General features: G+C 39.3%; 1 protein-coding gene across 14 annotated transcripts in view; it reads right to left on the bottom strand.

The window, feature by feature from the left end:
* Positions 1-23,468, bottom strand: part of LOC129124075 (BEN domain-containing protein 5) — an 883,204-nt gene that overhangs the window by 326,137 nt on the left and 533,599 nt on the right. For 6 of the 14 annotated variants that reach the window (XM_077182496.1, XM_077182493.1, XM_077182494.1 and 3 more), the window contains 4 exons: positions 14,220-14,353; positions 12,210-12,585; positions 5,953-6,101; positions 1,296-1,509 (listed from right to left, as the gene is read on the bottom strand). The exons of 3 other annotated variants lie outside the window; for them this stretch is intronic. In XM_077182496.1, the coding sequence (XP_077038611.1) occupies positions 1,296-1,509; positions 5,953-6,101; positions 12,210-12,585; positions 14,220-14,353 (873 nt within the window). The remainder of the gene's footprint in view (positions 1-1,295; positions 1,510-5,952; positions 6,102-12,209; positions 12,586-14,219; positions 14,354-23,468) is intronic. 5 more of the 14 variants (XM_077182503.1, XM_077182502.1, XM_077182495.1 and 2 more) reach the window with 4 other exon arrangements.

Consider the following 23,468-nt stretch of genomic DNA (forward strand, 5'->3'; position numbering starts at 1 on the left):
GTGCTTGTAAACGCACACCAGGGCAACCAATTCTGCTTCCCCTTTGGGAGAGCCACTGCCACAGAGTGGATTCCTTATGTGGCCAGTACGTCACTGTTCAGCTACATGTGTAAGGATTGTACCTAAAGACCCCAGACAGAACTAGAAAATCAGCATGGAACAGCTTCCACTTCCACATATAATCCTGAAGCAGCTTGGTGAAAAAAAACCCCACGTCCTTTCCTCATTTCTTATAAACTAAGAAAGATGACAGTATGGAGATAAGTTTCCAATTTCTCCCCACACAACACAGACACAGGCACACGCACACACTCAGAGAGGAACCGTATTTCTTACTCCAAAACATGGTACTTTCATAGCCAATTACACCACCTATTAATGAGTTCACAGTTAAGAGCACATAGCAACTAAGAACAGGAAATGCAGAATAATGAATCTCTACCAATGGGGAGGTTTCTTTCAGCCCTACTGCAATTTAGTATGGACACACAACCTAAAAATCCAATTTCAGTATGCATTCCATGAGGAAACAACTCAGTTCTGACTTAAAAAGAAGCCTGAAATACCAAGAGAGACAGAAATGATGCAACACAGGCATGATGATACAAAGGGACTGAAATTCACCATTCAGTTCAAATAAAGGAGAAAGCCTCCTCTCTCTCAAAGTACTACACACATGGACTCAGGCTTGCAGTTACTGAAAGTGTCATTGCAATTTTCCCTACCAGATGAGGTCAGCGATTTACACTTCCTGTCCAAATTCCAATTCAAGTGCAACAATTAATTTTTACTATTTCCATTTCTTCACTTAAAAGGGTAGAACTATTCTTTCTTGCCTTTGAAGGTATGCGTATTTTTATAGTCACAGCTATAATGGTTTCTGTGCCTCATGCCAGAGCTGGTTATGTCTGGATAAAAGAATGTCGTAAAGCTACTCTCAGTCTTGTTTAAAGGAATATATGCACTTTAAAAAAATCAGCATGTTACAAATGAATTCTAGAACAACATGTTGTTCTCCAGGCTCAGAGTCCTGCCCTGCACATGGTCTAAAGTGATGATTTTCAAACCTTACTGAAGTCAATGTACAACTCTTCAGCTGTGGAGGCCTGCACTGTGCACAGCTATTGCAATGTGTTTTACTGTTCCTGGGTACGTATGCACTTCACAATGCAATAGCAATCTGAATTACAGTTTTTAATCAGTTAATTTTAAATGAGCTGAAAAGAAGCATCTTTCAACTCGGTGATTAATGGTTAAACTCCAAAGCAGGAAGCAAAAGTTTTCAAATAACCTACCTCTGACAATGCTTAATTTGTGAGGTGAGAGAGGTGGCTTGGGAACGGCATCTTTCTTTTTTTTGGTTGCAACTCCTGTGACACTTCTGTTCTTGAGAACATCTGTTCCCCAAATCATAACCGCTAGATTTTTTGTATACTTTGAATCTCCTTGTGTTACTTGCAGCTGGTGCCATTTCTCCTCATCTACCCAAATTCCACTGCCAAGATGGACCTAGAAGGTAGTAATAATAACAACTTATCTATGGTATGTAGCACACAACAGTATCCAAGTGCTGTAGGAACATTAATATTAGGAACTAAAATAACAGTAATTAGGGCTGAACAAATCCATTTTGCCTAACTCTGAAACTCTTCCAATTTCGGGGGTCAGGGAGTTCAAGTCAACCTCAATATATAATATAGTTCCTTTTAGTAATCCCTACTTTTCCCCCCCACATAACCTCTCTCCTGAAAGACTGTGGTCAGGAACAGAGATTAAAGAAGGAAACAGTGAACACATCCAGTATTATATAATTATGCAGAGCATATAAACCAAGCAGTTGCACCAGCCTAATTCAGGAGCAAGATGAAACACTTCCCTTTGGCTAAAACAGACTTTACCCAAAGCATATTTCAGAGGCAGTAGAGACAGAATTACTTCCTAAGTTGTATTCTGTACCTGTTGGCAAGAGCCAGACTGATTGTTTGAAGTAACTGGAAGGGGAGAAAGGACTTGGAGAGCTCCAATTTCAATATAAGCCAGGAGAGTTGGGAAGCTTTGTAAAACTTCCAGTTCTAACACAAAGTGTGTCTATCATGCACGATCAATGTAAATGCACCACATGAATACTGTTTTGTGGTTAGGCAATGACCCATTGCAGCAACATCATAAACTTTCCACTATCTGAACAATGGGAAGTCGAGGTATTTCACTGAAGTAGTAAAGCAGGATAATATGGGTACTGGAAAACACAGTGTGAAGCCACTGGAGAGTCTCCATAAGGAAGATGCTCAAGTTTGCTTATTAGCCTTACTCAGCACAGACTGTGCTCGGTTGTCTCCCACAGGGCTACCCTATGTCTCCAACCCAAGATTCTCAGTGCTCCAGTCTTAGGACAAATGCCATACAAGAATCCAAGCACCATCCTTAGACTGCCACTACGTGTTTGAGCTGACAGCCCTGACCCTCAGGACACCTTCCAGCACCAGCACAGAGGTAACTCCACGAGTAACCAGCACAAATCTGACACAAGTGCAACCAGGACACACACGCTGGCCCTGCACAGAACCACAAACACTTTGCACCCTGTCTGTCCATGCTCCAGCTCCTGGAGTACAGTGTAGACTCCTCAACTACCTCTGCACACAGAGCTTTGTTCATGTGGTGATGGACTTTACTCACTGGGACACACACTTGCTCTCGTCATAACAAACTAAGGTGTGACCTACAGCTCCCAGCTGCCGATCAGAGCTCACTGCACTCACCTTCAGACAATGTGGACGAGTGCAACATACCAAACCATTGGATTGCTCCATAGCCAAAATCTAGCTTTGATTAGGTCTGGTCCAATGGGGGTTCTTTCTGCGACATTAACGCTTAAAACTAACTTTTGACCTTATGATTAAAAAAAATGCTATCAACAAAATCCTACAGCAAAACTGCATCAGAAGACTGTTTGTCTTAACTGCTCTGCTGTTAGTTTTCTGTGGTTTTACTCATTTCATATGGCTTTACATAAACTGTGCCTGCTACCCACACAAATCCGAGCAGTATCACAGAAGTCCCATTAAATGCAATGAAAATTGGACAAAGCTACTGTAAAATTTTATATACCAAACATTTTATTGCCTGTATTCAACTGAATACCCTTTTTCCTGTAAATGGAAACCTGCTTTAATTATTAATGAGGACTATAACCCCAAGAAATTTCTTGTTACAACGGCATCCTTCAAAAGCAACTAGATGTTTAAAAACTTAAATAGAGTAATATGACTGGTTTGACTACAAGCTATGTTATATTAAAAAAAAAGAAAACTCTACCTTCCTTAAAGCATAAAACCATGCAGCAAGCTGCCTCTCCTGCAGAATCTCCAACACTAAAGGGATTCTAGGAAGCTTTTCACAAGTCTGCATGGACAGAAATTAAACTAGTAACAACCGCAACACAAACACCCTCTTTTTTTTTTCCTTTTTCTCTGTTGTTGAGCCTCTTCATAAATGATTTTTAAAAAGGCACACTCTTTTTGGTGCTCTCTACATATTTTGTTAGGCAACTTCAATGAGCAGTGAGCAGTCTGTGCTCAAAAAATAATTTCATTTTTTAATTCAGTTATTTCTGGTTAGATCCTGGAAAACTTCTTCAGGAAAATGTCGGAAAGTTACCTAGAAAATAACTAAGATTAGAAATGTTGTGGCATAGCAAATTTTGGGTGTTTGTATTACATTAGTGGTAGGGATTGCTGTATTTCATCAAAAATCCAATTCTTCTCTGCCAAAATTAGGGTTTGCCTTTGCCAAAGATTATTTAGTCTCTAAAGCTACTACATTATTCATTAGCTTGAAGTTACTCAAAAGAAAAGAACAAGTTACAGGAAGTATTTTTAATATTTATGCTTCAGACATCATCTCTTCTTTTAACATGCTTCATTTATTAAAACAGCATTTGCTGGTATGAAACACCTATGGCAACAACAACTATGTGACAGACAGCCACAGCCACAGCAATCTTACATCTCCATTTTCTATTTCTAGCACTGTTAGGGTGAGGAATTCAATCTGCCTGTGTCTCAGTTTACCTCTCTACAACAGGCCCTACTGTTTCCTATCAGCCCCAAAGCTCTGGGAAGCTTAGTGAACTCCACATTAAGACATTCCCCTCTTGCTGGAAGAGCTGCCCCATGAGCCAGACTCTTGTCTTGATGAAATCAATGGGAAATTTACTCCCAATTTCAGCAACTGTGGGATCAACCTTCAAGCACAACGCAACAGAGACGGCAGCGAATTCAAAGTGACGCTCACCAGCGTGCCTGTGCTAACATCTGCAACAGATCTAAAACGTGTCTCAGAAGATGAACCCTTTTTTTTCCTTTCTTTCTTCTTCTTTCTTTTCTTTAAATGAATGTCATGGGCTCTTTTTCAGTGACTCCGTTTTCCCTCTGGAGGGAAGAGATTTATCTGTTCTGAAAGAATCCTACTAAGATCAAATCTGGTGCCACAAAGGGTAAGATTTGGAAAAAAAGTACTTCAACTACTCTAGTGGTGCATATCAATAAAGGAATACTGAAATAAAGCCATAAACAAGGAAAACTGAAGAAAACTACCCTCCAACACTCCAAATACATTATTAGTTCACATTTTTGGCATCTGAGCTGGCTGTAGACCTATTAAATAGGCAAACCAAGAAGCAAAATTACAAAAAGAAAATTAAAGAGATACTAATATCTGTAAAGACAGAAAACTTCAGCAAAAGAAGTGCCAAGAAGCTGACAGATGAAAAAAGGGTGCAGGAAAAGCTGCATACAAATACTAAAGGATGTGCCCTATCCCACAGACCTTAAGTGGAAGAGAAGGAGGTAGAGGAAACTCGCACAGTAATACACCCTAAGTACTCATCGCACAAATTTACACAAAATAATCAAGGAAATGACATATTTAAATATATTAGGCAAGAAAAGCCATCTGAACCAAATACCTGTCAAACTGTCAAGATTCTACTATTTTTCACGTACATTCTGTCCCCAGTGATTATGTTGAATTCCTCCTCAAGAGGGACAGACATTGTGCAGTCAATCTTTGAACACCAATCTGAAAACGCAGTTTCATGCTATATTCCTTCAGTAATTCCACTGCACAGCAAAGCTGGAATAAATGGCTCCTCCCTAAAGATTCTCAGATTAGGGTACCAAATGCATCTCTATACAGCAAGAAACAGGATCTGCACAGGCAATTCTGAAGGAATTATAGTTTTGTATAAGAAACATCACACTTATTTAATGATAATGAAAACAGCTGTAAAAGCAGGCCTAGGTAGATGAGCAGTTAATGTGTTAAACAGGCTGAAGTCTGAAAGGCCCTCAGTCAGGTCCTGGCAAACTAGAGCTAGATGGTATTTCAGCAACTTCACAGAGTCTCTGGAAAGTAGCACTACATCAGCTCAATTCAGTGGCAATGCTCCTACCAGCAGCAAGAGAGCCCATTTTCCTTCCAGGGTTCATAACTACCTCCTGCACTCCAACCTAAACATGAGGGCTTCTCTGCAATATGACTACAGCGTATTATAAACATTAAAAACCCTTTAGGAAAAGTATTTTGGTTAAACAGATTCATGTAACTTTATAACGTGGGTTACTGACTTTGGTCAGTATTTGGTGTATTTATGGATGCCACCATACTGAATACTAATGTCAATTTGCCTGTGCATGAATATTTATTTAATATCTATATTCCTCATGTTGCACATCATTCAATGCTCTCACCACTGAGAATATTTTTCTATGCTCTTCATATCTGTGTAACTTCACAATTCTCCTCAGCATAACAGCACACCTTCATGAAAACTGAGGAAGCTTCTACAAGCCACTACCATGCAACACCCCCACGATCAATGAAAATTCCACACGAACATCACCAGATGGACATTTAAAAATGACTCATGCTATATTTAATATAAAATACCTTTCCATTCTCGAGAATATACTTGTCCATTACTGGAACAGGGGCAGGGTAGTACGTTGATGTATTTGCTTCCTCACTGAAGGTCTTCTGTACCTCAGGCTCGGGCTCAATTGATTCAGGTTTTACTTTTTCAACCTCAATGGCAGGTCCTAGACAGTTAAGAAAAGAGAGCTGTCTGCTATCCCAGAGAACATGAAATCAATCCCTTCATCACCCATGATTAGCATAAAATAACATATTAGTCATGTTCATTTTAATGTTAGAAGTAATCTAAACCAAAATCCTACTTCTGAACATCAGTAACTAAAAGCAGGATAAGTATTCCTGCTTTATAAACATTAAAATGTTTAATTTTAATTTAAGTGTTAAATTTTATTCCTAAAGCATAAGGACAATTACAGATATGGGTAAGATTTCTTCAAACTAAGGAATTTATGTTAAAATGACACTGAAATTATAAAGCAAAAGCAACAATAGTAATTCTTCAAATAAGAATTGCCATATAGTTGCATAGGAACCTGCATAATTTACTGTGATAATTACATAAATTATCCACACAGAATTACAAATATTATAGAAATCCAAAATCTCTTTAGATATAACAGAGGTGTTATAAAAATAGGGAGGATCTGCAGAAATGCTATGAAGGAAACAGACTCAGGCTCCTTATGCTGAAGTATCATGCACAGAAAGAATATCAAAGGTTAAAAAACCCCACATAAATTAGAATTTTGATTGTCCAATTCATCCAACACTGATTCTTATTTTTAATCAACAAAAATAATGCACAAATTAAACAACGGAATACTACTAAGCATATGTTTGAGACTTAAAAGTGGATTAGTTATTTTGTTAGTCATCAACTTTTCTTTTCCAGATCGAAGATATAAAATGTTCCTAAAAGGACAGAACAAACTAAAAGTGATTTGTGAACTGGATTTCCTGACTCCATTCATTGCAGGGGTTCCACCAGGAGTCTAGGCTATGGCCCCAAGCCCATCAGTGTCCCTTGATGTGTGGCTCTAGGATCCCAAGAAGCTCCAGCAGGCACTGAAGTTCCATGCAGGGCCAGTGGCTCCACAGCACAGCAAAGTTAGACTCTGGACACCATGGAAATACCCCACGTCCAGAACTCTAAGGATAAACTCACCCACTTGTCAGTGCTAGATTGTCCCAGGCTGGTGCTGAGAGCACTGCAGCACTCTGCAGCCCAACCCTGACATCTTCAGCCATCAATCATCAGGTCACCCCTCAGCTCCCTGCTCAGTGTTTGTGCACACAGACCCAGCCCTGAGCTGATCCAACTCTGCAAGTCACGCTGGCACCACAGCTCAGGTCTTAGTCACGCATCTTAAATAGTTCCTGTGCCTGGAACAAGCACAGCATTCATCCCTCCTACTTTGTGCAGTTTCATTTAGAGATTATTATACAGCAATAGCAGTGCTTCCTCCGTTGTCAGCATTTGACATTTATCCTATAGCTTATCCTACACCTACAGAGCCAGCTCAATGTTCTCAGCTGGCTGCCACTCCACGCTCACCAATGACTAAAAGTTGTCTTGGCAACTCAGACAATCCTACGCTGCAGTGCCACCAACAAGAGGGGCTTAAGAGCCAGCCCCAGTGCAAGCATGGCACAAACAGAGAAATCACAAAACATCCCATTTGCATTATAATTTCATAGTGATCTTAGTAAACACCTCTAGTACCATGAATATACAACAGTACAGCCAAGACAAACTGAACTTCCTAAACTTGAGACTGTAAAGCTGATTGAGACTGGGGGAAGACCTGGACTGGTTAAAGCACCCAAAGCCTGCCCTCAGCATGGGCACAGCTGAACAAGCAGGTGCAGGGATGTAATTGCCAGTGTGACCTTAAGAAGTCATCTCTGAAGCTGTTACTTCACATTCTTCAACAAAGGGCTATTTTCTTATACTTTAAAAGTCACTTTGACAGAGACACCTAAGTATAACCACCTTCTTCCTTGCAGGAAACATTTCTTTCCCTTTAAACACTTTTACTACTCCCTATTTAGAAGTCTTTTACTGTTTTTAGCCATATATTGACACAGCTGGAATTTGGTTTCCAGAGCTTCCCCAAGGAAAAAGCTGATTAAAGTCCACAACAACCACAGCTCTCACAGGTCAGAATTACCTCCGCTCCAATTCATGCTTTAACCACTTGCTTAGAAGTCACCAAAAGAAAGCCTTTAAAATCTCTTTTTTATATCCTGATTTTTGATTCCCAAACAGAAACCTGCCTCTAACCAGGCAGTCTCCACAGCCACTTCCACAACCACTAAACTCTGCATTTTCAGCCCTGCAGGCTGGGAATTGCACATGCAGCTTGCACTCCTGCCTGCCTGCCAGAGTGGTGTGCCCCATTCACCACACTCCAAGCTCCCCCTCTCTGCATCTTATTTTAAAGATGATGAATGGGACACACAAAAATATATACCTCCATCTAAAGGCTTAACAATGACAGCACTTACATAATAAGGATCAGGGAAAAACAAAAAAAGACGAATGCAAGAAGGAAACAAACGTTTTATTGCAAAATCTTTCTCCTGACTGCTGTTTTTTTTAGAATATCCAAGAGGCCAGCAAACTCAAATCAGGATGAAGAGGTAGAAGGCTTCCCTTTACCACCCCTTTTCCTCAAAAATGCATCTTAGGCTACATGCTACTCCTGAAATTAGGAAGAAAATAAAAACAAATTGACTGATAAAGTGGTCAGCATACATTTGTAAGCAGAAAGTTTTTGCACATGGTCTGCTAGAATTTGAAGCAAAACAACACAAGTCTGAGAAGTGGTAAAATAGGTACTTTCTGTACTTGAAAGAAACCTTGGGCCTTTTTTTTTCTTTTAACATCAAAAAGCCAAACAAATGTAGAAAAGCTGAAAAACACTAATACCTGACATGTGGTAAGACACAAATCCCATTTCATTCTCCCTACTCTGGTGTCAGTCCCAAGACACTGTAAACTGGATCACTGAAATTAAACTGGGATTAAAAATAAAACCTTGGGGGTCTGTGTGCACACGCTGATGAATCAATGTTTCTGAATGAATGTGAATATACCACCTGACTTTGGAGCAACACTAATTCTCAGAAATCTAACATGAAATTGAAGAAATTATCAGGGAGCTAAAAACACCCAAGCATTATCCCTATAGAACTTCAGTACTTCTGATCATATTTCCAGCTACAGGAAATGGCACAGATCTTGCCCAGGAGAAAGCTATTTTTTTTTAGGAAGTTATTGAAATTCTTCTTTTGCAATCCAAGGGCTATTTAAAGTCCCTACAGGGGAGAGTCAGTTATTTAATTCTTTAAATTATCTTACTCTCTACTGACAAAAAGAGGGCAAATTAGGTGTGTTTTCAGGTGTAAGAAAACAAACTGCAAAGGCCTACACCTGCAGGGCTTCCAGCTCCCTACATGGGCAATGCAAGAGGCTGCACACATTATTCCAGGAGCTCAAGAGGGACACCACAACCTTTTCCACAACAGTCATCCCATTTTTCCACTGCTCTGGTCCCTACAGCCCTGGTGAAATGCCTGCCTCCTCCGTGAAGAGATGTGCCTGGAAATAATATACTAAAATCATAAAGATGATATTAAGTATTTCTCCATGGATCAGTACTGATTTCACTGCTGTAGCTTGCCACAGCTGCCTCCAAGGCTCTTTTGTGACAAAGAACAATTTGGTGTCACCATGAGGAAGGTGAACCTCCTCACTCCTGCCACAAAAGTGGCTCCAGTTTAGCAGCAGAGCTGAAGGCCTAAGTCTCAAGTACAATGCATTGACTTCCAGCTCCTCACTGAATTCAACACGTTGATGGGAAATTAGGAGACTGACTACTTGACTGCACGTTAGCTCAAGAGACTGTTCTATATTTGATCTGCAAGTTTAAAATGGCAACAGGCAAGCATTTCCCACAGCTGCAATTCATCAGCACAAACCAGCTGTCATCTCATGCAAAGAAATCACAAGTCTCTAAGGTGAAACAGAAATGCAATTAGTTTGCATTAAGTCCAGCCTGCTAGAAGTGCAGTGTAACATAAATTACATGTAATTTGAAACTCTAGGTTTAAGAGATCACTGCAACTGCAGATGAATTCAGGATGTAATTTATTTTCAGAACAATTTTCAGAGATTATTCACATACCCAAACATACCTCATTTATAAGCTGGAAAAGTAAGGAAGACTAAAAAAGTCTTTATGTATCTATTCTTGATTAAAAGTAGTACTTTTTCATACTGTCATCAGACTCTCTAATTTAGAACATGCTGAAGATGTCTCCCTTGCTAATTATTCATAAGTTTTGTATTGATCTTTCTAGAACATGGTTGTTTCTCTGCTGTGAATGAGGCTAAAAGGAAAAACAACAGAGTAAGCAACAGTTAATACACTGAGTCTTAGGAAATTCAAACCCTGTGAAGGACAAAGCCAGCACGGCCAAATTCCACCTTTACCATCCAATGTTCCTTACAAGTAATATTAACAAGGAATTTTTTTTGGAAGTGTCGTATAGCTGATATTTTTCCAGGTATGTGATTAAATTTAAAGAACTTGTCTTCAACGTAATTGGGATTTGTTTTCAGTTGTCACACTGATACATACAATAGAAATGCATGCCCAATATTTAGAGACGATTCAGTATTTTTTTTCCCAGGGTTCCTTTTCCTCTTTCTTTTTTTTTTCCCCTTTTTTCTCTTTTTCTCCTAAGGTTTCTTTATTTGGCTGAAGCAAAAAAATGCATCTTCTTTTTCTTAAAGTGAAAGAAAAGAGATAGAATTCAGTAGCTGTCTTCATTTCACTGCCGGTCTCACCACTCCAACTGCTGTCAAGTCTACCAACTAAATTGGTACTTTACGCTGTTCAGCCCCATTGCCTACCAACATCTGGCTCGTGCTCCATTCCCATAAATTCCAGCTAACTACTTGCAGATGAAGAAACATCTTTCCATCCAAGGAAAATTTTAGAAAGCTCAGTGGAATCTCCTGCCAACCACATCGTCTTTTTCAGGCTGCGGCAACCTTGCCTATTTAGTTTTATTTAGAAAGTTAACTAGAATGTTTATGGTGAGTAACGACATTTTAATTGTGCACAGTGTAACAATGATGAGCATTCACAATCAGACACCCAGTTTAGGTTGTGGGACGCTCCAAGAACCTGGCTCCAAGGGTGTGGGCACACCTGAACACATGCTACAGCACAGGCACATGCTCTCCCAGATCCAGCTCTGTACGTGAGGACTCAGACCCACATGCAAATTGCATGCACTCGTTCCAGTCCAGGAGAAGAGCCAATATCCAACTCACATGCAGAAATTAAGTTTCCAGATACACAAAGGCAGACATAAGAACGGCATGCTAAGTTTGGATGCATAGATTTCAACCAAGTTTCAGTCACCGAGCAAATCTTCAACACAGCAGTACCACATTCTAATTGCAAATAAATGTAATTAGTCCAATTTTTGAAGGTATTCCAAGGGTACCATCTTCAATGAAAAGGATGAACTTTTTATTTTGTCTTTTTTCCCATTTATTCCAACATAATGCTTAAATGATTGTTATAAACCCAAACAAAGGAGCAATTGACCCAAGATATTTAAAAACTGAAATCCAAATTACAAAAACCTGCATTTTGCAACAAGTGTTGATAAACGGGACACTAATATAAAGCCTTTTTAATTATGCTTTTAACAATCCATTGTTTTTCAAATAGCATGGCTGTTTAAAGCCACTGCTAAAACTTCAGGAATATATCACATTCTAATAAGCTGCTGAAGGGAAGAGGGGTCAGAAAATGGAAGGTAACAGTCACATAACAACAAACAAAATCCCTAACTGCAAAGGATAAATTAGTTTTAGCCCAACTATTCATTCCAGCGTCTTTTCTTTACTTTTTTTTTTTTTAAACTGGAACATATTGGTATATTTTGCAGATGATGCTTTATTAACTTTTTCAGCATATATTGGAAGGTCAGAGACTCTTTATAATACAGCTGCTTAAAATGGAACTCTGATTCAGCCATACCAGCACAAAGACCTCTAGTTTTTAAAGAAAGCCGCAGACGTACATAGCATACAAATTCGACACATATTGTACAGCCACAGCAGAAAACCCTTTTAACATTCAATGTCCAGTTTAACAACCACTGCTATTCTTCAAATACATTTCCATGACTATTGATCACACCTGCAAAATTCATTCAAACTAGTCCCACTTAAGTCCGGCACTTACCACTACCTAGTCTTAGGAGCAGTACATCCTGGAGCCTCCTGTTCAAGTCTCTGAGCTCTTTCATTTCTGACACGAGTGCCCCATACTCCTTTAGCTTCTTTGCCTGTTGCACAAGCTGTCTCCGCGTTCTCTCAAGCTCCTGTTGAATGTGTCTCATCTCTTCCTGTTGCTGCTGGTAACTCCTCAGCAATTCCTCATAGAGAATCCGAGGAACTACAGCATCGTCCATATTGTTCATGCCTTCTGTAGCCTCCATAAAAGCCTCCTCAGGGCTGGAAGTATTACTGAGACTCATCCCGTTCTGTTTCTCAAGGCGAGCAACAACTGCTTCAATGCTTTTGTGTGTACCTTCACTTTGTTTCCTCCCATCTTGTCTCTGCACGTTACAATAGAAAACAAATAAATTAGGAGAGTCTTGGGAACTGGTAATATTCTTGTCTTCCAAAAGACTAAGACAAAGCCAGTCTGCAAAAATATTTTGCTTAACAGGTTCTTATGGATCTAATATGCAGCACAACTAACATGCAGCTGTAACTCAGCTACATGCATGTACAAACTTCTGAGGCAGTTAAAGGCCTTCCCACATTTGTGCAACACTTACAAAGTGTATACAGGCAGTGTATACAGGTCACTTGATTCCGTATCATTAATTTCTTTTTGAAAAAGTTGATCTAGATCTCTTTTTCTTTAAAGTTTACCCTTAACATTCAGATTTCTGACAGCAATTGATTTTCTGATAAGCAAGAGAAAGAACGAACTGTGTTCTCCATTTGTCACCTGTGACGACATCAGAGGTGAAAGCAGCACAGGCACAAAGCTGTTCTGTGAGCTCAGGGCTTGTCCTTCCCACACTTTGAGAGACAAAACCTTCACTGAGTATCCCTACAGCACGTTCACCCAACTGCCTGATGCGAGTGACTGAGTTAACACTATCAGCAAACACTGAAAGGGATTTGAAAACACTGAAGCTGGAGACAGAATATATCATCCAGCTTCATCTTCCTTATCAACTGATTCCTTCTATATTAGTACTGCATTGCAGAGGCTTCAGGACCTGGGAACTCTCAGTGGAATTTTACCTTCAGTCATCTGCACAAACCCTACATATAAAATCACACCACTTTCCTGGGGCCTGGATAGTGGGATTAATATGTGACAGTACACTAATATGTAAAGTCACTAAGTTTTGCTGGCCAAATAAGAAAAGGCATTTGAATTTCCAAGCAACTGCAAGGAAAGTAAATGCAGCTCACAGAGTAGAGGTGAGAAACTGACACTATCAAATTCCCATACCACACTATCCATAAGTAATGTGGTAGAAAACAAAATTATTTGATGTTACAACTGCAGCATTCATTCTCTAAAAAAAATTAACAATTAAAAAAAAATCTGGCCCACCACAAGGAAATATACTCATATCACTCTTGCAGCTGCAAAACACATGAAACCATCAAGCAGTATCTTATTCTGAAGGTTGGCAGACTTTTAAAGAAATGATTTGATATTAAAAAATAAATACATTTCCATAGTGGGTTTCTGGCATTTGAACCTAAAAAGGCAACTGGGAGTTAGTATGGAGGGATACAGTCCTGTCAATTCTTCTTCTCAATCACTGTAGTTGGGCAGTCTCAGAGCACCCTTCCCAATTCCAAACAAGCAGTGAGCAATGTCCCCACTGCCACCAAGAACAGCTGGTACAGCTGGGTACTGGTCACTTTTAAGGCATTTTGAGCCAAAGTGGAAGAGCATTGTTGCATCAGTCCCAGGTGGCACTTACACTGTGCAGACAGTATACACAGGAAAACGTCTGATTGCACTTAAATCAGGTTTTGAAAACCCATACCCCACCCCCACACAGAATGTGACCCAATTTCACCAAACACACTGTTTTAAGGGGATCAAAAGCAAGCCTGGAATTCTTAAGCTAGGATGTTCATATATGCCCCAAGCACTTACAAAAAAAGATAAAAAAAGGAGAGGAGTGAAAAAAAACCAGAAAGACTTCAGTACCTTACTGTGTCTAAGCTCCACATCTTCTTCCCCATAATCTGTAACTTCCCCAGCTTCTTCTATGTGATTGAGAGAGAGTTTGGGGATTTTAATTTTCTTCTGCATCACACTGTTCTCAAGGTCAGTTTTGTCCTCTAAAATGTATATTAAAAATAAGGTTTTGTTATATTAATCAGTGTTCTTACTTCCAAATACTACAAGACTTAGGCAAGACCAGTTACAAAAACCCAACCTCCCATACTCCAATCCCCTCATAATACCATGATCAAATTAGTCCATGGTGTAAATCCACTGATGCCCACTGGCAATTCTAGAGTTTCAACTGGGGATCAGGCTGGCCCAACACACAAATAAATACAGAAAAATGCCAAGCTAAATTCAAGTGATCAAAAGTGTTGCTGAGTGGCTTGTACTATCACCAAAGTAAGAGCTGAAGAGGCTGTAAATAAAACTTCCTGCATTGCTCTAAATTATGTTTACCAATGGTACTTTCATATTCATAATCCATTGCTGCAGTTCAAAATCTGCTTAGGGTTAAAGTGAAAATAAACTTGGTAATTCATCCCATACTCTAACCATCATCTGTCAGCAGCACAGATCTATTTGCACACATGGCAGATTCTGCTGTTCTGCAAAGTGCAGGGCTGGAAAAGGGAATTTTGCTGGAGAGCTTCAAAGTGCATTACACAAAAGTTGCATAAGAACCAAATCTGTAACAAAATTACTCCACAACCCTATTTCATTAATTAATGGATTTCATCCTTTTCCTTTAGATACTATTGGCAAAGGCAATAAATATTTACATGAATCTTTGCATCTCATTAAAAATTTGAAATAAAGTATTTTCAAGTCTGTAACATTTTGATGTACCTCAAAATTAGGTATTTAAAAATATTAATCTGAAAATACATTCAAAATATTTTAATATTCCTGAAAAGGTAGAGAGGGGACAGTGAACCAAGAATACAGTCTCCCAAAATGTGCCTGTGATAGGTAAAATTCTTGCAGAACAGACAAGTCTGAGAAGATTCATTTGCTCCTGGCAGTGTCAAGGAGAACTGCATTTAAACTGTCAAGCATTGCCTTCGTACACTGAGAGCTTATGAACAGGAAAATATTTTGAGTCTTCTTATCCACCTGCAAATTTTATTCTGCAACATGTCCCATGAATATTTTTGAAAGTGCCAAGGAGGATGGCCCCTATGAGTGCTTAGTTGCATTGACTTTTGCTTTCTCAAATTAGCATCTCTCCACAGGACCTCAAAATGGTTCGTGTTGACAGTGTAGGAAAGGGAAACAAAGGTAAATCACTGTTTAATGAGGAGCAAGGCATTCATTAGAAATGAATTACACAGATGAATGCAATTCATTTTGTTACAGATAGAAATGGATCTCTTGTAGGCAAATGGTGATATTACAGCCCAAGGCTATGTAAAAAGAATAGGCAAAGAACATGCAGAATGAGACATTAGACAACCTGAAATGAAACGCAGATGGTAGCAATAAATACTAAGACAGATGCAAAAAGAAACAGATAAACAACAAAAAACAGCTAGGCTTATTTTAGATCATTCTCCATTCCCCAGAGCATCGTGGATGCTTATCCCAGTGAAACAAAAAGGCAATCCGACTGTTTCACTTTTGAAAAATAAACCCCTATGTTTTCATTTATCTGGAAAATGTAGGTTCATCAGAAAAGTGAGATAAGCCAATTCTAATGCCAGAGAGATGAGAAGAAAATATGGGAGCCCTTCCCAAAAAAACAAATAATACAAACTTCCAGACTAAAGGATAGACTGATGGGTATTGGTATTATCTTGGAATTTAAGAATAAATGAATCCATATTGAAAAGGGCAAAAAAAGAAAACCACCAACATTTTCTGTGTTTATGTATTTTGGGGTATTGGATAGATCAAGGAATCCTTTGCTAAAATAGGTCTCTCAATTCCTTGGAGGAAGAACAGCACATGGATACTGCAGAGCCAGCTTCTCCAGACTGCTTTACCATCTTCCATAGCACATGCAGATGACCTCCTTCTTCATTTAAAGAATTCAGATCAGCTTCTGTCCTCTGAAATAACCCTTGGCCTCACAACCAGATGGACACAATCCCTTACTTGACACAGTTAACAAAATTTGTCTGCTGACAACTCACTGAGGTCACCAGAAGCCAGAAGCACACAGCAACTGTCAGGGACACAAGGTATCCTCCCCATGGCAGGGAAAAGTGACTCTTGAAACAATCAAGGACAGGGGTCACAGAGGAGTAAGTGCCTGTGCAGACTACAGAAGTCAGCAAATACTTTCCAATGAATAAACCAACATTGAAACAAAAACAATTTAGAAGAACAGTAATATTTATCTTTGATTTTGGCTTTTAAAGTCAATTCAAAATGGTTAGTAACACATTCTATGCACTTAACAATGAAAATGAAAGAAAATATTTAGTTAGGGGTCAAAGAGAACGAATGCAAATTATCTGAATTCTTCATTCTCTTCACTCCACTCAATTTCAGTTTGTTTATGAACTTTATGTTTGCAAAACTTCACTGGTTTTGAAGTTTGTTTAGACATCTCCTTACAAATGCTTAGTTTGTACGTTGCTGGCATGTAACTATCAACACAGTTCTCTTTCTGTTCATTTGACTTTTTGGTTTTACTGCTTATCTGTACAAGAACCAGTAAGACGAACAAAGGAACTGTTTTCTCCACACACAAAATTTGAAGAAACAATGAGTTTATATAAGTTAAAGCTCAGGAACTTTCAACGCATTCAGTAAGCAAATAAATGTTCCTCTGCCTTCCAACAACAATACATGTAATATTTTTTTACATATGCTCTGGCCTTTGAAAGCTTATTTTTACCTAACACAATCCATCCAGTGTGTTGAATATGAAAAGGCCTTTTGTTCTTTTTCTTTTTTTTAAAGTGCATTTCTAACCTCTGTTGTCTTCTACATTAGCTGCAGATAGAGCCAGAAAAATCTCACTCTGAATTTGAGATTAATGCTGGAGTTCTGGCTCTTGTTCTGTAAATATTAATGGAATTTGGGAAGGGGTGGGAGGGAGAGAGTGGAGACTGGGGGAAGGGTAGAAGAAACATGAATATGCATTTATAGCAGCTCTCCTTAGGATTCTCTGTCTCTTGTTGTGGCAGCAAACAAAAGACAGGTACACAAGAACAATCCAGCAAAAAACAACACACGTGATTTTGAGCCAGAAGAAAACCAGGATAGGAACCAAATATATGTACAAGCTCCAATTCAGTGCCTGAGGCTACATACGAGAGAGAAGGGCAGCCTAAAAGCATTGCAACTCAGAGTCTCATTTTGTAACAACCTAAAGAATTTGTCTGGACTTTGTTCCCAGTCATTTAAACCTTGCTAGAAGTTAAAAATTACACCTTCCCCTAGGTGGCTATGATCAGCTTGTTATAAAGTTGTGTCTATTGTTTTCCCCTAGATATGCAATGAGTGGTTCAGTGCTATCAATTACTGAGAACTAGCACTTAACATACTTAATTAGGCACTTGTAACAAAATATGCAGGGTGGAATGCACAATACAAGAATGGATTCCCTCTGTTCTTTAGGAAGGGACATTCTGAAAGACACATGTAAATTAGGAAAAATTGGTTTTGTTCACGGAGAACCTGGTATTCTGTGATTCAAGATAAAGAGCAAAGCATGCTGAAATAACCATGCTCCAAGAAAAGGTCAGACTTGGAGAGATCTTGGCAGCCAACTCCTCCTGGTACTGAGGCACAGGGCTCAAGAGCCAGGGCACATGACAGCGTCTCTCCCCATCCAGCCTTTGGGAACAGGCAGTCAGGAAAAAGGGAACTGCTGAGGAATTCCAGAGTGCCTGGGAACACACTTGGCCCCAGCTCAGTGCTCAAAGAAAGAAAAGCCAAAGAAGCAACTCTGCATTTAAAAATCTCTATCAACTAGCAAAGGATAAACTGTTCCTGGAATGCTTACTTCAATGAGGCCCTCATTTCAGTGTCAGCATGGGTGGATCCAAGCCAAAAGGTAACAGCTTCAAGTCTAGAGGGGAAGGGAACTGAGGCAGAGAAAGCAACTTCAACAGGGCAGGGAGTGGGTTAAATGCAAGGAGAAATAAGTTAGTGCTCTAAAACTGAAAACCCTATTGTGGGATGTAAAATAAAACTATGAAAATCTCAAAGTTCCCTTAAAGCATTCCTTACTTTCTAGTTTAGAAATAAGGACTGAACAAACTAATCCCTTCAAAAAAGAGTTCAAATGCTGATTTTTTTCCATCTTTGGAATGAAAGCTGGAAAAATAAAGGAAGAGAGCTCTGCACTCCAAATGGATGAGGGATGGCAAGTCTGGTATCAGTCCAAAGAAGGGGCTTGGCAATGCCATAAATCTTACAGTAATAAAATGAAAGAACCTTGAACAGAATTCGTCCTTCCCCTAAGCCTTCAAAAAAATTCCACTCCTTGTGAAAAATGATATGCTGACAGATGAAAAAACTTACCATCAGCCTTCTCATTTCCAGGCATGTACCCAGCACATATGGACAACACCTGCACAAGATTCCCCACTCACTGCTGCACTGAACTGGTTTGGTACTGATTCAGCCAGGTTGCTTCTACAGGGAAGGTAAGATCACCTGCCTGGGCAGGCTGTGCACTGGTTACAGATGAGGAAAAGCAAAAGATGCACAAGAACCAGAGCAAACACACCAAGCACAACAGGGCATGGATTCCTAAGTGCCACTTACATACAAATAAACAATTTTCAGTACTGCTGTGACTGAGAAGGAAAACAGCATGATAATAATAATAATTTTTTTAAAAAGCCACCTAGCTTATTTGAAGCTGGAAAAAAAAAGAACTATAAATTACTTTCTTAGCTAATTTAATGCAAACATTAAAGGAGGACTGGAAGAAGAAGAAGAGATGAGATTTCAGAAAATGTAATGATCCTGCAGGAGATATTCACGATACAAAGCAAAAAGAAATGTGCCTCACAGGAGTACACTGAGATTATGACCAGTACAAAAGAAGAAACTGAGAATGACAGTAACAAACACAGGCCAACAGACAGCAGCAGAAATGCAGAAGTTATTTGAAGAGGACAGGTGCCATCAAAATCAATGCAGCTAAAAAAGGGAGGAGTGTGCAAAAGTGGGGTCAACCAGGTGCTGGCACAGTCAATTCAGGATTTGGATAGTAAAATTTACTATGTTGTTGGAAGGACAGAGAAAAATATTCCAGAAATAAACACCAGACACAGTGAAAGCACTTCAGAAGTATATTTAGTTGGACATAAAGGTAGAGCTGAGTGTAAGCAACAAAGCAGATGAGGAGTATGTAAGAGACAGCAAGATTTTGGGTTGGGAACGACAAACGAGATTATTCCTCCTCTAGACTCCAAGTTCAAGACAAATGGACAAAAACTGTAGGAAAATACATTGGGACATCCTAAGCATAAGCTGAAAAAGATTTCTGCTAAGGGTGTCAGAAAGGGAAGCTGACAGAAAATGTGAGAAAAGTTAGCAATAAAAAGGCAGAGCTGAGAGATGCCATCATCTGGGCTTGTATCACTCCCAAAATTTTAAGAACTAAGTTGTTCTGCAGCACTTCACCAGAAAGAGAAAATGACAGCAACACACAAGTGAGTGACTGGAAGGTTGTCTTCAGAGCACAAAGAAGAGTGAGCAAAGAAGTCAGGGAAGAACAACACATCAAGCAGCACTGTGACAGGCAGGGCTGATAAGCACAGGAAGGTGAAGACACGCACTTGAGGAACTGGCCCAAAAGGCTCCTAAATCTTGTGAAGTGAATTTCAATAAAGTCTGAAGAATAGGAAACAGGGTGAAAATAATTCTTAATCAAACTGGGGGAAGGCAAGATAGAAAGGTCTTAAACCACTGCTTGACAGGTTTAGAGATGATGGGTAAGAAGGATGATGTGCCAGGAGCCTGAACCAGGACTGCTCACTGATGATGGAGAGAAAACCACACCTGCTTCGTACAAAGGCACTAAAGAAGGGAGAGAAAGATTAAGGAGCAAAAATCCTACAGAAGAAGAGCACAGATTATATAAACCTCTTAAATCCTCTCTGAAGTCCTACATCAAGTCTGGCTCTTGCTCATTAATATTTAATACAGTAACACAAGTAAATGCACAGAGCATGGACCTGCTGCTGTTCTCACAAAATTCAAAACAAACTAAAACTAAAAAAACAACCTACCATGCCAGCTATTGAAGCAAATAATGTTGAGGTCTCAATGCAATTTTTCTTCCAGTGGAACAACTGAGATAGCCAGTCTAATTCTGGTAGGAGTGACAGTTATTGATATGGCCACCTATTTGTAGTCAAATTTCTAATGCACATGAGGACAATCAAGCATTTTGTTACATTCTCCTTTTGCATGTGCTCACTTATCAGCAGATTGTTCATATCTACAGTCTTGAGTATCAGCCCAGATATTTGCTGCAAGAAAAACCTACATGTATTTTCTTCCTTAATTTCCATTATAAATAGAAAATCTATTTTTCAGTTCTGAAGTGAACACAAAGTCTCATCAAAAATAATTAACCAAAGGCAACACAGCTCAAACTAACACAACTAAAAACAGCCACTATTCTTTGTCTGTGAAACTCTCCCTTTCATTTAACTTTTAGTGATACCAGAACTTGGCTGCAGTACAAACACATGGAGCTGGACAATCAAGTCATGAAAAGACTACTCTGAGAAACAGGAAATCAGGCTCTCTACAACACTGAGGATAGTTTTAATCCTGGATCCAATATTTACTTAAATACTGACTTTGAATAATTCAAACTTTTCATCTTACTGTCCCTATCTAGCTCACTGAAGTGTTGTACAGATTTGTTAATATTTGTACAATACTCTGCACATGTCAAACACAAAGGATTACAGCTATTATAGAACAACTCTCATAATCCTTTCTGAAACAAGTACACTAATACAGCATTACCATTACATTTAAAGGAAACCCTGAAAACAAGCAGGATGTGAAAATGCCATCCATTACATCTTTCCTCTGCACCTACACATGAAACTCAAATATGGGCATTACATTTCAAAAATTGAAACATGATAAATATTTTACAAAAAATATAACAAAAGCTATGTATTTCTTTAGAAGTTCAAAAGCTCATTTAAAGAGACCATCAATCCCAATGACAGCTATAATTTGTCAATCTGGCTGCCCTCCCCAGTTCATCTGTATTGGACTGTACAATTATACTGGGAACAAACCCTGTGATGATTTGATGGCCACACAAAGCCATGGAGATGCTGCCCACAAGCTGTCCAGCAGGTAAAGCAGCAGCCTACAGAGAACACTCCAGGAAGCCTCCACAACATCCCTGCCCAAGGAATAAGCTCACTATGGAAATAGAGGGTAGATTCATGCATTTTTTCAGTTTCCACACAAAAAATGACAATGTGCTTCAGCCTCTACTATTTTTAAAGGAACTCTTTAAAAAACACAAATAATCGACTGACTGGCACTTGGGCAATACACTGGAAGAAATGTCTTACTGTTAATTATGAAAAGAAAAACATTAAGTTACATTTTCTCCCTTTTCACTCCCTTGCAAATTTTAGCATATTTTAATTAGTTTTAGTTACCATAGCTACCATAACCATACTATCTTTGAAGTCAATTTTATTAAAATCCTGAATTTCATATTTTTACTGTATGCTTGCTGAGCTTATACAACAAGTATAAGTGATGTTAAGTGGTGCAACATAACACTAAGACCACGAGAAACAACAACAGTGTAGGTCACCTGTATGTTTTTATGTTACAAAAATAAATTAGATTATTTCTGACTATTAAGGTACAGCAAAAAGGAAACATGACTGAGGAACAAGCAGGTCAGTTGAGAAGGGTTAAAGACAAACAAACAAAAAAATGTATATTCAGAATAAGCAGGGTAATACAGGAAATGAGGAAATTAAATATAAGTGCAAAATCTTCTTGCACAGATGAATCCCAGTTTTTTAATCAATTTTTACAGGCATTGTAGCCTGCTGATGACATCACCACTCTCATTAGGGTTACACCAAACCACTACTTAGCAGTTCCAGTTTTAAAAGTTCCAAATTTTTTTTGCTGCTGCCATTTAGCTTTGTGTCAATGTGCCATAATAAGGCTTCAACACTGAACAAATAACACCAAAAAGACCCCACAAAATTGTGCCTTTGTGGAAGTCCTTCGTACCTCAGAGATGGTCCTACACTAGAATTTAGAAAAAGGGAAAAAATTCCTCCACTCTTCATCTTACATGAGTTAAAAATAAGCCAGAAATGGATCAAATACAAAATGAGTGTGAAATTTAGCTTTAAATATTTTTCATGAGTACTGCCACACTTGTGTTCAGGACTATATTTAGGAGTGTGAAGTAGTTGGTTACTCTGTTAGAGAAAATGATTTGCTGAACCTCTGCATACAGCCAGCTTTTACCTGCTGAAAAGGTAAAACACAGCAGTAGCACGTCAGCTAAGGGTGATAAAGTAGGCCATGCACATCAAATATCACAGTAAAAATTTAAAAAATGAAAAAAAAAGCTATTCTGAACAAGGTTAATTCAGCACTGGCTGGACTGCTGGGCTCAGTTTCTCCCAAAGACTGGAGTGGGCTCTTGGCAGGGCAAGACCTGCACAGGCACAGGAGGTGACACCACCATTAGGGACAGCTGGACTCGCTGCTCAAGGGCAGTGACACAACAGCTCATCCCAAGTACTCCCAAACTAGCCCAGGAAAAATCAAGCCCATTAAAAAGAGCCTGTGAGGAACCACTACCAGTACTGGGAGGTCTCCTACAACCTCTTCCTGGCACTTCTTTAATGAGAACAACCCTTGGGATCACCTGAGAAGCATCTGCAGGTGCTTTGACATTTTTCCTGGTGCCATTTCTCCCCAGGTCTGTCACACACCATCCAAGCAATGCACCCCAGCAGGGGACAGGCCCAGAGATTCCTGGGAACAAAGAGTCAGCTGTCCCTACCACAATGGTTCATTCACCCCACTGACTGCCCTGGGAAAGGAAATGGGGCATATGGAGCATGCAGGAACATAGGATGGAGCGTGGAGACAGTGGCCATAGCCAGGACCTGCTTTAGGTACTCCCCAAGCTGAATGAGGCAAGGAGGAAAATCCTCAGAGAAGCCCAAGACTACAGGAATACCAATAAAAGCTTGGATTTAAATATTACACATCAAGACAACTTCCTGACCTAAATTT

Source organism: Agelaius phoeniceus, chromosome 8 (assembly GCF_051311805.1).
Source record: "Agelaius phoeniceus isolate bAgePho1 chromosome 8, bAgePho1.hap1, whole genome shotgun sequence".
NCBI lineage: Eukaryota > Metazoa > Chordata > Aves > Passeriformes > Icteridae > Agelaius > Agelaius phoeniceus.